At 41.8% G+C, this 14,532-nt stretch overlaps 1 protein-coding gene across 1 annotated transcript; it reads left to right on the forward strand.

Annotated features, from left to right (window-relative positions):
* Positions 1-10,048: 10,048 nt before the first annotated feature.
* Positions 10,049-10,510, forward strand: LOC142162244 (putative mitochondrial protein AtMg00860). The gene has a single exon (XM_075218573.1). It carries the CDS (start codon positions 10,049-10,051, stop codon positions 10,508-10,510), a length of 462 nt encoding a protein of 153 aa, XP_075074674.1.
* Positions 10,511-14,532: the final 4,022 nt, after the last annotated feature.

The raw sequence follows: 14,532 nt of genomic DNA on the forward strand, positions 1-14,532 counted from the left end.
TACTTTCCGATGTATATTATATAACTGCACAGGTTTATTTGGTAGTATGGTCCTAGCCTCGTCACTACTTCGTCGAGGTTAGGCTACACACTTACCAGCATATGGGGTTGGTTGTACTGATACTACACTATGCACTATGTGCAGATCTCGGAGCAGCTTTCGGACCGTAGTGTGGAGGCTACCTTCAGTCCATGCAGATATCCAAGGTAGACCTGCAGGCGTCCGCAAACCCTGGCGTCTCCTTTATTCCTATTTCCTGTTTCCTTTTCCTTTTATTCAGAAATAGTGTATTGTCATTTTCTTCAGACTTTGTATGTAGTAATCTTTTAGACAGTCTGTGACACTGTGACACCAGATTTTGGGTGGTTAAGGCTTAAGTATTTGTAATAGATGCATTTTCCATAAATCTTATTATTGTCTTCCGCTTAAATTTTAATTTCCGCCTTTAACACATCATCGTCTTTTATTTGTTAAAAAGAAATAATTTGTTAATAAAGTAATTAGATTAAAGGTTTGGCTTGCCTAGCTCACATTAGTAAGCGCCATCACGACTCCCGAGGGTGGAAAATTCGGGTCGTGACAAGTTGGTATCAGAGCTCTAGGTTATATGTCTCATAGTTCAAAGACAAGCTTAGTAGAGTCTGAGGGATCGGTATGGAGATGTCTGTATTTATCCCCCAGAGGCTATAGAGTTAGGAAGAACTTCACATTTATTCTTTCCTATCGTATGGTTTGGTTCCTCAATGCTAACTGAATTTCTACTATGTTCTTTCGTAGATGGCTAGAACACGCGCTTCCTCATCCACTGACCAGCAGCTTGAGCCCCCAGCACCAGCTCCCACGAGGGGCAGAGGGCGAGGCCGAGGCCGTGCTAGAGGCCGAGGTAGGGGCAGAGCTCAGCCCCGAGCAACAACACCAGCAGCGGAGCCTCGGGTTGACTTTGATGATGAGGTTCTGGCCCCAACAGTTCCGGTAGGCCCAGCTCAGGTCCCAGAGGGGTTTATTGCTACCCCAGTTTTTCAAGATGCTCTAGTCCGTCTAGTAGGCCTTATGGAGAGTGTCACCCGGGCAGGTTTGTTTCCTGTAGCACCACCTGTCTCTCAGGCCGGAGGAGGAGCTCAGACTCTTGCTACTCACACTTCGGAGCAAGTAGCTCCCCAGATTCAGACTCCAGCGGTTCAGCCAGGTGTGGTAGCTCAGACCAGTGATGGAGCAGTTATGCTTGCCGATGCTTTGTGGAGGTTGGATAGGTTCGCCAAGCTCTTCACTACTACTTTCAGCGGTGCATCTACTGAGGATCCCCAGGATTATCTAGACAGCTGCCACGAGGTTCTCAGGAACATGGGGATAGTTGAGACCAATGGATTCAATTTTGCTACTTTTCGCTTGTCTGGATCAGCTACGACTTGGTGGAAGGTATTTCTGTTTGGCTAGACCAGTCGGATAGCTAGCTTTGACTTGGGAGCAGTTTACTCAGCTATTTTTGGAGAAGTTTCTCCCCATCACTCAGAGAGAGGCCTATCGAAGGCAGTTTGAGCATCTCCAGCAGGGTTCTATGACTGTTACCCAGTATGAGACTAGATTCATCGACTTGGCTCGTCATGCTCTTGTCATACTTCCCACCGAGAGAAAGAGGGTGAGGAGGTTTATTGATGGACTTGTTCAGCCGATTCGTCTTCAGATGGCTAGGGAGACGAGTGAGATATCTTTCCAGGAGGCGGCCAATGTGGCCAGGAGAGTAGAGATGGTTCTGTCACAGGGAGGTGGTCATAGGGTGGACAAGAGACCTCGTCATTCAGGTAGATTTAGTAGTACCTCGGATGGAGGTAGGGATTCATATGGTAGGGGTCATCCTCCCAAGACTTTCCAGTCAGCACTTCAGGTTCTCACGGTGCTTCAAGTGGTCGTGGTTCTCAGATGCAGTATTTTGATCAGCAGTCCTATAGTGCACCACCAACAACTATCAGTGCACCACCGCTTCAGAGTTTCCAGGGTCGTCAGCCCCAGCAGCCGAGGGCTTGTTTTACTTGTAGCGACATGAGGTACATTGCTAGGTATTGCCCTCAAGCTTTGAGCAGTTCTCTGTATCAGGGTTCCCGTGCTATAGATCCGGCACCAAGTGTTCCATAGCCTGCCCAACTAGCCAGAGGTGGGGGTAGAGGTGCTAGAGGTAGAGGTAGAGGTGCTAGAGGTGGAGCTCAAACCGCTAGAGGTGGAGGCCAGCCAGCAGCAAGCCATCCCAGAGATGTAGTTCATGGTGGTGGGGCCCAGCCCTGATATTATGCTCTTCCAGCCAGGCCCGAGGCTGAGGCTTCCGATGCAGTTATTATAGGTACGGTTCTGGTTTGTGATAGAGATGCTTCAGTTTTATTTGATTCAGGTCTACGTACTCGTATGTGTCCTCTTATTTTGCACCATATCTGGTTATGCCTAGTGATTCTTTGAGTGATCATGTTTATATGTCTACGCCGGTGGGTGATTCTATTCTGGTAGATCGAGTCCATCGTTCATGTATAGTTGTGATTGGGGGTCTTGAGACTCGTGTAGATTTGTTGCTTCTCGACATGATTGATTTCGATATTATATTGGGAATGGACTGGTTATCACCTTACCACGCTATCTTGGACTGTCATGCCAAGACTGTGACCTTAGCTTTACCAGGTTTGCCTCGTTTAGAGTGGAGAGGGACTCCTGGTTATTCTACCCATAGTGTTATCTCTTATGTGATGGCTCAGCGCATGGTCGAGAAAGGATGTTTGGCCTATTTGGCATATGTTCGTGATTCTAGTGCTGAGGTTCCTTCTATTGATTTTGTGCCCGTTGTTTGTGAGTTTCCTGAGGTATTCCCTTTAGACTTGCCAGGTATGCTGCCCGATAGGGATATTGACTTTTGCATTGATTTGGCTCCGGGCACTCAGCCCATTTCTATCCCGCCGTATCGTATGGCCCCGCCTGAGTTGAAAGAGTTGAAGGAGCAGTTGCAAGACTTGCTTGAGAAGGGTTTTATTAGGCTGAGTGTTTCGCCTTGGGGTGCGCCAGTGTTGTTTGTTAAGAAGAAGGACGGATCAATGAGAATGTGTATTGATTACCGTTAGTTGAACAAGGTTACAATCAAGAATAAGTATCTATTGCCAAGGATTGATGATTTGTTTGATCAGCTTCAGGGTGCCAAGGTATTTTCGAAGATTGACTTGAGATCTGGCTGCTATCAGTTGAGAATTAAGCCATCCGATGTCTCTAAGACAGCTTTCTGCACTCGGTAAGGGCATTATAAGTTCTTGGTTATGTTATTCGGGCTGACAAATGCCCCAGCAGCTTTCATGGATATGATGAACCGAGTGTTTAGGCCTTATTTGCATTCGTTCATGATAGTCTTCATTGATGATATTTTGATATATTCCCGCAGCCGAGAGGAGCACGAGCAGTATCTTAGAGTGGTTCTTCAGACCTTGATGGATAGTTAGTTATATGCTAAGTTCTCGAAGTGTGAGTTTTGGTTGAGTTCAGTTGCATTCCTGGGTCATGTTGTATCAGCAGAGGGTATTCAGGTTGATCTGAAGAAGATTGAGGCAGTCAGGAACTAGACTAGACCAGCATCAGCTACAGATATTCGGAGTTTCTTGGGATTGGCAGGCTACTATCGTCGGTTCGTGGAGGGGTTTTCATCTATCGCAACCCCGATGACCAGGTTGACCCAGAAGGGTGCCCCATTCAGATGGTCGGATGAGTGTGAGACGAGCTTTCAGAAGCTCAAGATAGCTCTGACTACGGCACCGATATTGATTTTGCCCACAGGTTCAGGGCCTTATATAGTTTATTGTGACGGATCTCGCATTGGACTTGGTGCGGTGTTGATGCACGATGGCAAGGTCATTGCTTATGCTTCGCGGCAGTTGAAGATTCATGAGAAGAATTATCCGGTTCACGATTTAGAGTTGGCATCCATTATTCACGCGTTGAAGATTTGGAGGCATTATCTATATGGCGTGGCATGTGAGGTGTTCACGGATCGTAAGAGTCTACAGTACTTGTTCAAGCAAAAGGAGTTGAATTTGAGGCAGAGGAGGTGGTTGGAGTTGTTGAAAGATTATGATATCACCATCTTATATCGTTTGGGAAAGCCCAATGTGGTGGCCTATGCTTTGAGTAGGAAGTCAGAAAATATGGGCAATCTTGCTTATATTTCGGTCGGTGAGAGACCGCTTGCTTTGGATGTTCAGGCTTTGGCCAATCAGTTCTGAGGTTGGATGTTTCTGAGCCCAGTCATGTATTAGCTTACACGGTCACTCGTTCTTCTCTATTGGAGCATATCCGTGATCGGCAGTATGATGATCCCTATTTGTGTGTCCTTAGAGACACGGTGCAGCAAGGAGGTGCCAAGCAGGTTACCTTAGGTGATGATGGAGTTTTGAGATTGTAGGGTTGAATTTGTGTGCCTAATGTGGATGGGCTCCGAGAGTTGATTTTAGAGGAGTCCCATAGTTCCCGGTACTCTATTCATCCGGGCGCGCTAAGATGTATCAGGATTTGCGACAGCATTATTGGTGGAGAAGAATGAAGAAGGACATCGTTGCATATGTGGCTCAGTGTTTAAATTGTCAGCATGTCAAGTATGAGCATCAGAAGCCTAGTGGTTTGTTCTAGAAGATTGAGATTCCTGAGTGGAAGTGGGAGCGGATCACTATGGATTTCATTGTTGGACTCCCACAGACTCAAAGGAAGTTCGATGCAGTGTGGGTTATTGCTGATAGGCTGACCAAGTCAGCGCATTTTATTCATGTGGCAGTCTCCTATTCTTCCAAAAGGTTAGCTGAGATCTATATCCGGGAGATTGTTCGTCGTCATGGTGTGCCCAATTCTATCATTTTGGACCGAGGTACACAGTTTACCTCATATTTCTGGAGAGCAGTTCAGCGAGAGTTGGGCACGCGGGTTGAATTGAGCATAGTGTTTCATCCTCAGACGGACGGGCAGTCCGAGCGGACTATTCATATTTTGGAGGATATGCTCCGAGCTTGTGTCATTGACTTTGAAGGCTCGTGGGATCAGTTTTTGCCCTTAGTAGAGTTTGCCTACAACAACAGCTACCAGTCGAGTATTCAGATGGCTTCAAATGAGGCTTTATATAGTAGGCGGTGTCGGTCTCCACTTGGATGGTTTGAGCTGGGAGAGGCTCGGTTATTAGGTACAGATCTGGTTCAGGATGCCTTGGACAAGGTCATGACTATTCAGGATAGGTTTCGTACAGCTCAGTACAGGCAAAAGAGTTATGCCGACCGCAAGGTTCGAGATTTGGCATTCATGGTCGGTGAGCGGGTATTGCTTCGAGTGACGCCTATGAAGGGCGTGATGAGATTTGGGAAGAAGGGCAAGCTTAGCCCTAGGTTCATTGGCCCGTTTGAGATTCTTGATCGAGTGAGAGAGGTGGCTTATAGACTTGTGTTGCCACCGAACTTATCAGTCGTGCATCCAATGTTTCATGTGTCCATGCTTCGGAAGTATCACGACAATCCATCCCACATGTTAGATTTCAGCACTGTCCAGTTGGAAAGGACTTGTCGTATGAGGAAGAGCCGGTAGCTATTCTAGACTGGTAGGTTCGTCACTTGAGATCGAAGAGTTTTCCTTCTGTTCGTGTTCAGTGGAGAGGTCAACCTCTTGAGGCATCGACCTGGGAGTCCGAGTCCGATATGGGGAGCCGTTATCCCCATCTTTTTCCTGACTCAGGTACTTCCTTCTTATGTCCGTTCGAGGACGAACGGTTATTTTAGAGGTGGAGAATGTGATAACCCAAAAGGTCATACTTGTGTCGCAAGTAAATTCAGTGTTCTGAGGCCTAAAAACCTCCCTTTTACCTTACCTTGATTTGTGTGCATGGTCTGGACCTATATCTGGAAAGTCTTCTATGTGAAAATATGAGAAATAGAAATTCTAGAGTTAAAATTTAATTATGGTTGACTTTGGTCAACATTTTGAGCAAACGAACCCGGATCCGTGTTCCGATTATCTTGGGAGGTCCGCATTAAAATATGGGACTTGGGCGTATGCCCGGAAATGAATTCCAAGGTCCCAAGCCTTAGAAATCAATATTTGAAAGAAATTGTTTTACTGAATTATCTAAGAAATAAAGAAAAGAATTAATGTTTGAAACCATTGTTATCGGGCCCGTATTTTGATTCCGTAGCCTAGTACAAACTTGTTATAGTATTTGAAAGATAACTGTGAAATTTGGTGAAAAACGAAGTTTATTTGACGTGAGTTGGACTTCCGGTTGAAGAGTTATGAACTTTGAGAGTTCTTGATGAAAATGTTGAGTTTTGAGGTTTAATTCATGATTTTACATGTTATTTTGATGATGTGATCGCACGACTAGGTCCATATGATGTTTTTGAGTTAGTATGCACACTTGGTTTGGAGCTTCGAGGGCTCGGGTGAGTTTCGGGTAGGTTCCGGGATGTCTTAGGCTTAAAAATATAGTTGTTGCAGGTTCAGAGAAGTGGAAGGCCAAACCAGTGCGATCCGCACAAAAAGGAATGCTTCCGCGGAGGGGCTTGTGTGGCCGCACTGGATTTTATGCGGACCGCGGTGAGGGCTTTGCGGCTGCACTAGATTCTGTGCGGTCCGCGGTGAAGAACATTTCACTGGTCCGACTTCGGAAACCTATATCTTTTGATATACAAGGAATTTTGAGATGATTCAAAAATGAAAGTTGTATCCCTTCGTGTCTAGTTTCCAGAAAGCTAAAGAAATCATAATTTGGACATCAATAGAGAAATTTTTGGCCAAAATACTAAAGCATGTCACTGCAGTTCACATGGGAGTTGTGCGGCCGCAGTTGATTTTATGCGGTCCGCACAGGGCAGCTGAAAGTAGTATATTAAGACGGGATTTTCAGTTATTTTTCATTTTTCAAAACCCCCAAAACATAAGAGGCAATTTTTCAAATAACCTTTCTTCTCCAAAACATTGGTAAGTGATTTCTAACTCGTTTTCTTCAATCATTAACATCTTTTAACATGATTTCAACTCAAAATCAATGATTTTCATTGGGGAAATTGGGTGTTTTGGGTAGAACCTAGGTTTTTCAAAAATTGGGGATTTGGACCTCGATTTGAGGTCCGATTTCAAAAAAAATTATATATTTGGATTCGTGAGGGAATGGGTAATCGGATTTTGGTTCGAACCTCGGGTTTTGACCATGTGGGCACGGGGGCGATTTTTGACTTTTTGGGTAAAACTTTAAAAAATTTATTTTCATGCATTGGGGTTGATTCATTTAGCGTTTATTGACGTAATTAAGTAACTTGTGACTAGATATGAGCGAATTGATGGTAGAATCAAGGGGTAAAGCTATAGTTGAATTGTGATTGTGATTGTGTTTGTGGCATCGAGGTAAGTGTTTGGTCTAACCTTAGCTTGAGGGATTAGGAGTTGTGTCTTATTTGCTACATGTTAATTGTGGAGTACGACGTATTGGCATGGTGACGAGTATCTATACGTTGGTGTCAAGCATGCTCGTGAGTCTTGTATTATAATTGTTATGACTCTGTTGTGTTTTATTGCGCTTCATATGTTATTATCACCATAGCCAGAATGTTTGTTTGATATTAATGATCTCTTGCCGGGATGTTTGTTTTGATAGTAATGTTCTCTTGCCGGGATGTTGTTGAAATATCATTGTTCCCTTGCCGGAATGTTGTTGAAATATCATTGTTCCCTTGCCGGGAAGTTGTTATATTACTCTTGTTCCCTTGCCGGGATTCCTTGTGATTATTGTTGGCTTGTAACTAGGAGCGGGTGGTAAGCCTACCACAAGATATAATGAAATGGGAGTGGGTGATACGCCTACCACAAGATATAATGAAATGGGAGCGGGTGGTATACCTACCACAAGATATGATGAAATGGGAGCGGGTGGTACGCCTACCACAAGATAAATAAAATGGGAGCGGGTGGTACGCCTGCCACGAGATAAACGAAATGGGAGCGGGTGGCACGCCTACCACGAGATACAGGAATTGGGATCGGGTTGCACGCCTGCAACAAGATGTGAAAAGAAAGTGAAATCTGTCTTTGTTTTCCTTATTCTTGTTAGTGGTTGATTTGTTCCTTTATAATTCTCTTGATATTCTGTTTTACCTGTTATTCCCCGAAGCATATTTCTCCTTCTCATCTTTATTTGTTTATTCTGCTTTACTTTTCGCTGTATATTATATAACTGCACGAGTTTATTTGGTAGTCTGGTCCAAGTCTCGTCACTACTTCGCCGAGGTTAGGCTAGACACTTACAAGCATATGGGGTCGGTTGTGCTGATACTACACTCTGCACTATGTGCAGATCCCGGAGCAGCTTTCGGACCGTAGTGTGGAGGCTACCTTCAGTCCACGCGGAGATCCAAGGTAGACCTGCAGGCGTCCGCAGGCCCTGACGTCTCCTCTATTCCTATTTCCTGTTTCCTTTTCCTTTTATTCAGAAATAGTGTATTGTCATTTTCTTCAGACTTTGTATGTGGTAATCTTTTAGACAGTCTGTGACACTGTGACACCAGGTTTTGAGTGGTTAAGGCTTAAGTATTTGTAATAAATGCATTTTCCATAAATCTTATTGTTGTGTTCCGCTTAAATTTGAATTTTCGTTGTTACCACGTCATCGTCTTATATTTGTTAAAAAGAAACAATTGGTTAATGAAGTAAATAGATTAAATGTTTGGCTTGCCTAGCTCACATTAGTAGGCGTCATCACGACTCCCGAGGGTGAAAAATTCGAATCGTGACATTATTGTCATTTTTTTATACTGAAATTGACTCTCAACATTTTATCACCATACCTTTTCTTATATATTTTCCTGTCACCTTAGACTTTAATATTTAAGTTTAACCAAACATATGAAAATTAATCTACAAAATATTCCGTTAAATATAACCCATATAAAGAATGATCTATGCTATAGTATACAGTGAGTCAGTGACAATGTAACAATCATTTACACGATCAATGTAATTTAACATATTATAATATGTTAGTTATTATTGTTACGAAACTGTCAATGACGTTAATGATTAATATTCATTTTTCATTTAACAGATTTAATCAATACTTCTCATAGACAGGCTATATACAAAAATTTACATTATATTTTATACTCATAATAATATAAAAAAATAAAAGAAACTGATTATTTCAGGGTGAGAACTGAGGCCCATGCAACTGTCACTATTCTAACTTTTTCTCTTTTCTACACAAAAGAATAATGAGTTGAAAAAATTAAAAACAAAGAAAGAGAGGAAAAATCAAAGTTGGAACATTCACCGTAAACGACGCCGCTGCGGTCAGGTTGCCCCCTTCCCCCCCCACCCCGCCCACTCCTCTCTTCCACCAATCCTCTCTTTTTTCTCTGGTTAGGTTTTTTTTTTTCGCGATTGTCTCTGGCGACCGGAAGATTCAGAATTTGAGCTCTCCAGATCAAGATTATTCATCCTGTAAGCTTTCTATTGATCTATGTTTCGCATATATCAGTACTGCTTTTTTACTTCTTTTTTTGATTTTTTGGTTTAGGGTTTGTTTCAAGGTTATTGCGCAAGTTTTGTACTTTATATTTGTAGACTGTGATCATTTTGTGTATGGCTTTATATGTTTTTTAGGTTGTCTTTAGAACAATTATAACGTTGAACATTGAATTGGGCGTGAATATAGGTAGAGTTCATTGTTGAAGAAGAGCGAAGAAAGGAGGGTAGAATTGATATTTTGGTGTGTGTGTGTGTGTGTGTGTGTGTGAGGTGGTGTTGGTGATCAGATCTTGAGAGACTGTTCATATATGGTAGTTTTGAGGTTGAAAGGAGTTAAGAAGGGTAAATCTGTGGTTTTACTTGTGTAGTTGAGGAGGAGTAGGAGTGAGGAGGGTGGTTCATGTGGTAGAGGGATTTCAGCAGCACCTTAGGAAGTTCATTCTTGTATTGTTTTATGACATTTTGGTATACAGTAGAGACCTTTCTGAACATGTGGAGCACCCGAGGATTATTTTTAGGTTGTTGCTTCAACACCAGCTGTATGCCAGACAATCGAAGTTCTGCAATCACAGTGGAGTATTTGGGGCACTATATTTCTGCTAAAGGTGTTGCTACTGACCCTAAGAAGATCTTAGTAGTACAGAAATGGCCCACTCCCACCACCCTCAACCAACTCAGAGGTTTTATGGAATTAGCAGGGTATTGTAGGAGGTTCATCAAGGGTTATGGAGTTATTAGCAGACTTCTTACTGATTTGTTGAAGAAGGATTGCTTCAAATGGATTAATGAAGCCACTCATTCCTTCGAGGAATTGAAGAGGGTGTTGACTTCAGCCCTAGTTTTAGCTTTGCCTAATTTTGATAATCCCTTTATAGTGGAAACTGATGCTTGTGACATGGTTCTGGGTGTTGTACTGATGCTTCAAGGGCAGCCAATTGCCTATTTGAGTAAGGCATTATCAGTCAAGCACTTATCTTCTCTGTATATGACAAGGAACTCTTAGCTTTAGTAATGGCGATTACCAAATGGAGTCAGTACTTGATAGGCAGACAGTTTGTGGTTCGAACTGATCAGAAAGCATTGAAGTTTTTGCTTGAACAACAACTAAATATAGGGTCTCAACGTAAGGGATCACCAAACTTATGCAATTTGACTTTGAAATTGAAATAAGAAGGGCAAAGAGAACAAGGCTTCGGATGCCTTATCTGGAGTTCCTACAGTTGAACTGGCAACTTTGTTTTTGTCCACTATGAGGACTAATCTACTGGATTCTATCCAAGACAGTTGGAGACTTAATCCAGAGATGCAAGCACTTATTCTCCAATTACAATCCAAACCAGAGGAATGTAAGGGATACAGTTTCATTAACCAGCAACTCAGAAGACATGGGAAGTTGGTTGTAGGTGCTGACTTAGACTTGAGGTCAGAAATTATTACATTGTGGCACTCCTCTCCTCAGGGAGGACACTCGGGGTGGATAATACTTACAGGAGAATCTCGGCTATTTTTTACGGGAAGGGTCTCAAAGAGGTTGTTACCACCTTTGTCAGAAAAGTAATATGACACCTCAGCTTAGCCTGATTTACTCCAACCTCTTCGAATTCCTCTCATTGCTTGGAGTAGTATCAGTATGGATTTACAGAGGGTCTTCCTAATTCTAAGGGAAAGTCAGTTACCTGGGTGGTTGTTGATAGGCTTACCAAGATGCACACTTCATCTCCCTGTCTCATCCTTATTCTGCTAGTGAGCTTGTAAAATGATAGTACATCTACAAATTGCATGGGATGCCTGCTGATATTGTCAGTGATAGAGATCCAATATTCACCAGCAAATTCTAGCAAGAACTCTTTTCAATCCAAGGGGTTACTTTGAGCACTTCCATGGCTTATCACCCACATTTTGATGGGCAGACTGAGGTGCTTAATAGGTTTGGAAACTTATTTGGTCTCTGTTCCTCATTTTTGCAGAATGGTGGTACAATACCAGCTTTCATCCATCCATCCATTGACTCCTTATGAAGCTCTTTATGGACAACCTCCTCCTCTTCATCTTCCTTATATGGCAGGGGATTCTGCTTATGAAGATATTGACAGAATTTTAGTCACTAGGGAACTTAAGTTTCATCATCTCAAACATCACTTAGCTAGGTCTCGGCAGAGGATGGTATCCCGGGCTAACAATCACAGGTCTGACAGGCAGTTTAGTGTTGGTGATTGGGTGTATCTGAAAGCTCAACCCTATAGACAAGTTACTTTGTCTACTCATCACTTCAATAAGCTGTCCTACAAGTATTATGGACCATATATGATTACTGAGAAGGTTGGCCAGGTTGCTTATAAATTAGCCTTACCCTTTGAGTTGCAGCTGCATCCTACCTTCTATGTAGAGGTGTCAAAATGGTTAAAAGAAACCAGTTATCCACCCATATTATCCATAAAAAATAGGTTGGATAATGAACCATTTCAAAACGGGTCGAATATGGATAAAGAACCGTACTATCCACTTAGAAAATGGTTAACCAAATGGATAACCAATGGATAACTAATATGTTTACCTTTTACATTTGTAAAGCCTCAAATTGGAGTTCCTCAAGTTTGGAAGACTAGGAATTCTCTCATAAGTGATCATATTTAAGAAGCCATGGATATCCATATTATCCGCCGGATAAACCCATTTTTATCCATCTCAAATACGGGTCGGGTCGGATAATTTATCCGTTTTTTTTAAATTACCTGTCTTGACTCGCTCATATCCGACCCGCCCGTTTGCCACCCCTACTTCCATGTGTCCTTGCTGAAACCTTGTCATGAACTGCCTAAGCAGGCCACTCACCCTCCTTATTAGACATTGCTAATCTGTATTGACCTCAGCCTGTTAAAGTGCTCCAACGTAGGATGGTTCAGAAAGGAAATAAAGTTGTTACTCACTGGTTTTCAATGGGGCAGGTTACTGAGAAATTGTAACCTGGGAAGATGCTTTTGTGGTGAAGGCTCGGTTTCCTGCATTTCTTCCTTGAGTTCAAGGAAGCATGGGAGACGCAATGATATGATATTATTTGGTATAATTAATAGAAGCTGTACAGCAGTGGCTTCCGGAGCAGTACTTAGTTTGTTGAGTCAGTTGTAATACGTGTCAGCTTGATTGCAGAATAATCTTTCTATCTTTCTTTATTAATTTCCTTATTTCCACTTTAGTCATTCTTCGCTTTCCAGTATATCTACTCTGTAAAATCATTTCAGAAGGTTATGAATGAAGTGTTTGCCTAAACTAAATTAAGTATAACTCGAGAAAGAGAATCGGTATTTAATCTATAGGTTTCCTCTCTGGTGCCGTTCCTCCTCCTCTACCTCTGGTCATCTCTGATTAGGTAATTCCTGCTAAGCAACCGGTATTGATATCATTCACGGTTGCTGCCAACTCCCCCTAGGTAATTGTATGATTTTCCTAGGTAAAAGAGCTCATGACCAATTATATAGTATGATTTATTGAAGGAATTATAATTATGGAAGTTCATTTGAATCGATGGGTGATGCAAGATGGAACTGATAATATAGGTAAAGTAAAGCTAATTGAAGAAGGAAAGAAAAAACTATAGAGGAAATTAAGCAAACACTTCATTCATAACCTTCTCGAATGACTTTAAAGCGAAGAAGGACTAAAGTGGAAATAAGGAAATTAATAAAGAAAGATAGAAGGACTATTCTGCAATCAAGCTGACGGGTATTAAAACTGACTCAACAGTCTAAGTACTGCTTCGGAAGCCTCCCGTATAACTGTTGCCCAACTTCTATTAATTATACCAAAGAATATCGTATCAATGGGCGTGTTGAGACGGAACACTTTGGGGCATCTTTCATGATTATATTGGAAGAATGAGTTATATGTTCGCCATGTTTTTTATTGTATATTAAGAAGGTTGGATTGATTGGACCAGTTGATTTGCATACCCTTTCTTTAATAATTGGTTACGTTGTTGAATGCAAAATGCCTCTCTACTCTTTCGGGGTTGGGGTAAGGTCTGCGTACACTCTACCCTGCCCAAACCCCACTTGGTGGATTTTACTGGGTTGTTGTTGAATGCAAAGTGAGCCATGGGATTATGGTGCAGTGGTTTAGTTAAAATGAGCTGCAAAAAGGAAGAAAAGTCGACAATAAGAATGAAAATCTGGAATGCATAATATATTATGCATTCCATATTTTTTTTTCTTATTCTCAAAAAAAAATAATATGGAATGCATAATATATGGTGCAATGGGTTAGTTAAATAAGTGGTTGAAAATAAAATGTGCTGTGCCTTTATAGAGTTGTTATGGAGGTTCCAGTACTTGATCCCAGCTGTTATTTGGTCGGGAAAAAATCTAAGATGTTTCACTACCTAAAAAACTTGTTTCCCTTATGCTTTAATCTTTTGTCTTCTTGATTCTTGTTCTTATGATTTTTCTTAATTTATGGAGAAAGGGAAGTATTTATTTGGAAAATTATCTTACTTCAGTAGGTTTTGAAGTCAACGGAAGAAGATGCATCCCCCTTTGACTCTACATAGGCACCCGTTATGTGCTGATGTAAGTTTTCACATTCTTAATAACTAGAATGATTGCTCATTTTATTATGTCAATTTATGGTAGATACTTGCGCCAAGTGGTTTTGTTCCCTTCTGTTTTTCTCTTTCTTGTTTTGCTGATAGCCATTTTACAGCTGGACAATGCATTTTGCAGGTTTTCTTGGTGAAGTTATAATATAGCATCTGTTTTTGCATTTAGAAGATGCATATACTTTTCTTGTTGCAAATTGATTTAAATGGCTGTTTTTTTGCATGTTGTTATTTGCATTGACATGTAGTCTCTATGTATTGCTGGTCAATTTGTTTTTTCCCGGTAAATGTTAAGAAATAAGTGTCAAAAGCATCTCAAATACATTATGAAGATGGCTAGGTCTCTGGTGCAGATTATTGAGGAGTTTCAGAAGTGTCATACAGACCACCCACTAGGAAAATTCCTTGGGCAATGCACAGATCTGAAGATAAAG

Source organism: Nicotiana tabacum, chromosome 7, assembly GCF_000715075.1.
Source record: "Nicotiana tabacum cultivar K326 chromosome 7, ASM71507v2, whole genome shotgun sequence".
In the NCBI taxonomy this organism is placed as follows: domain Eukaryota; kingdom Viridiplantae; phylum Streptophyta; class Magnoliopsida; order Solanales; family Solanaceae; genus Nicotiana; species Nicotiana tabacum.

Excerpts from the sequence above, each read along its gene's own strand:
- LOC142162244 (XM_075218573.1), top strand. The coding sequence starts at position 10,049 with ATGCCAGACAATCGAAGTTCTGCAATCACAGTGGAGTATTTGGGGCAC.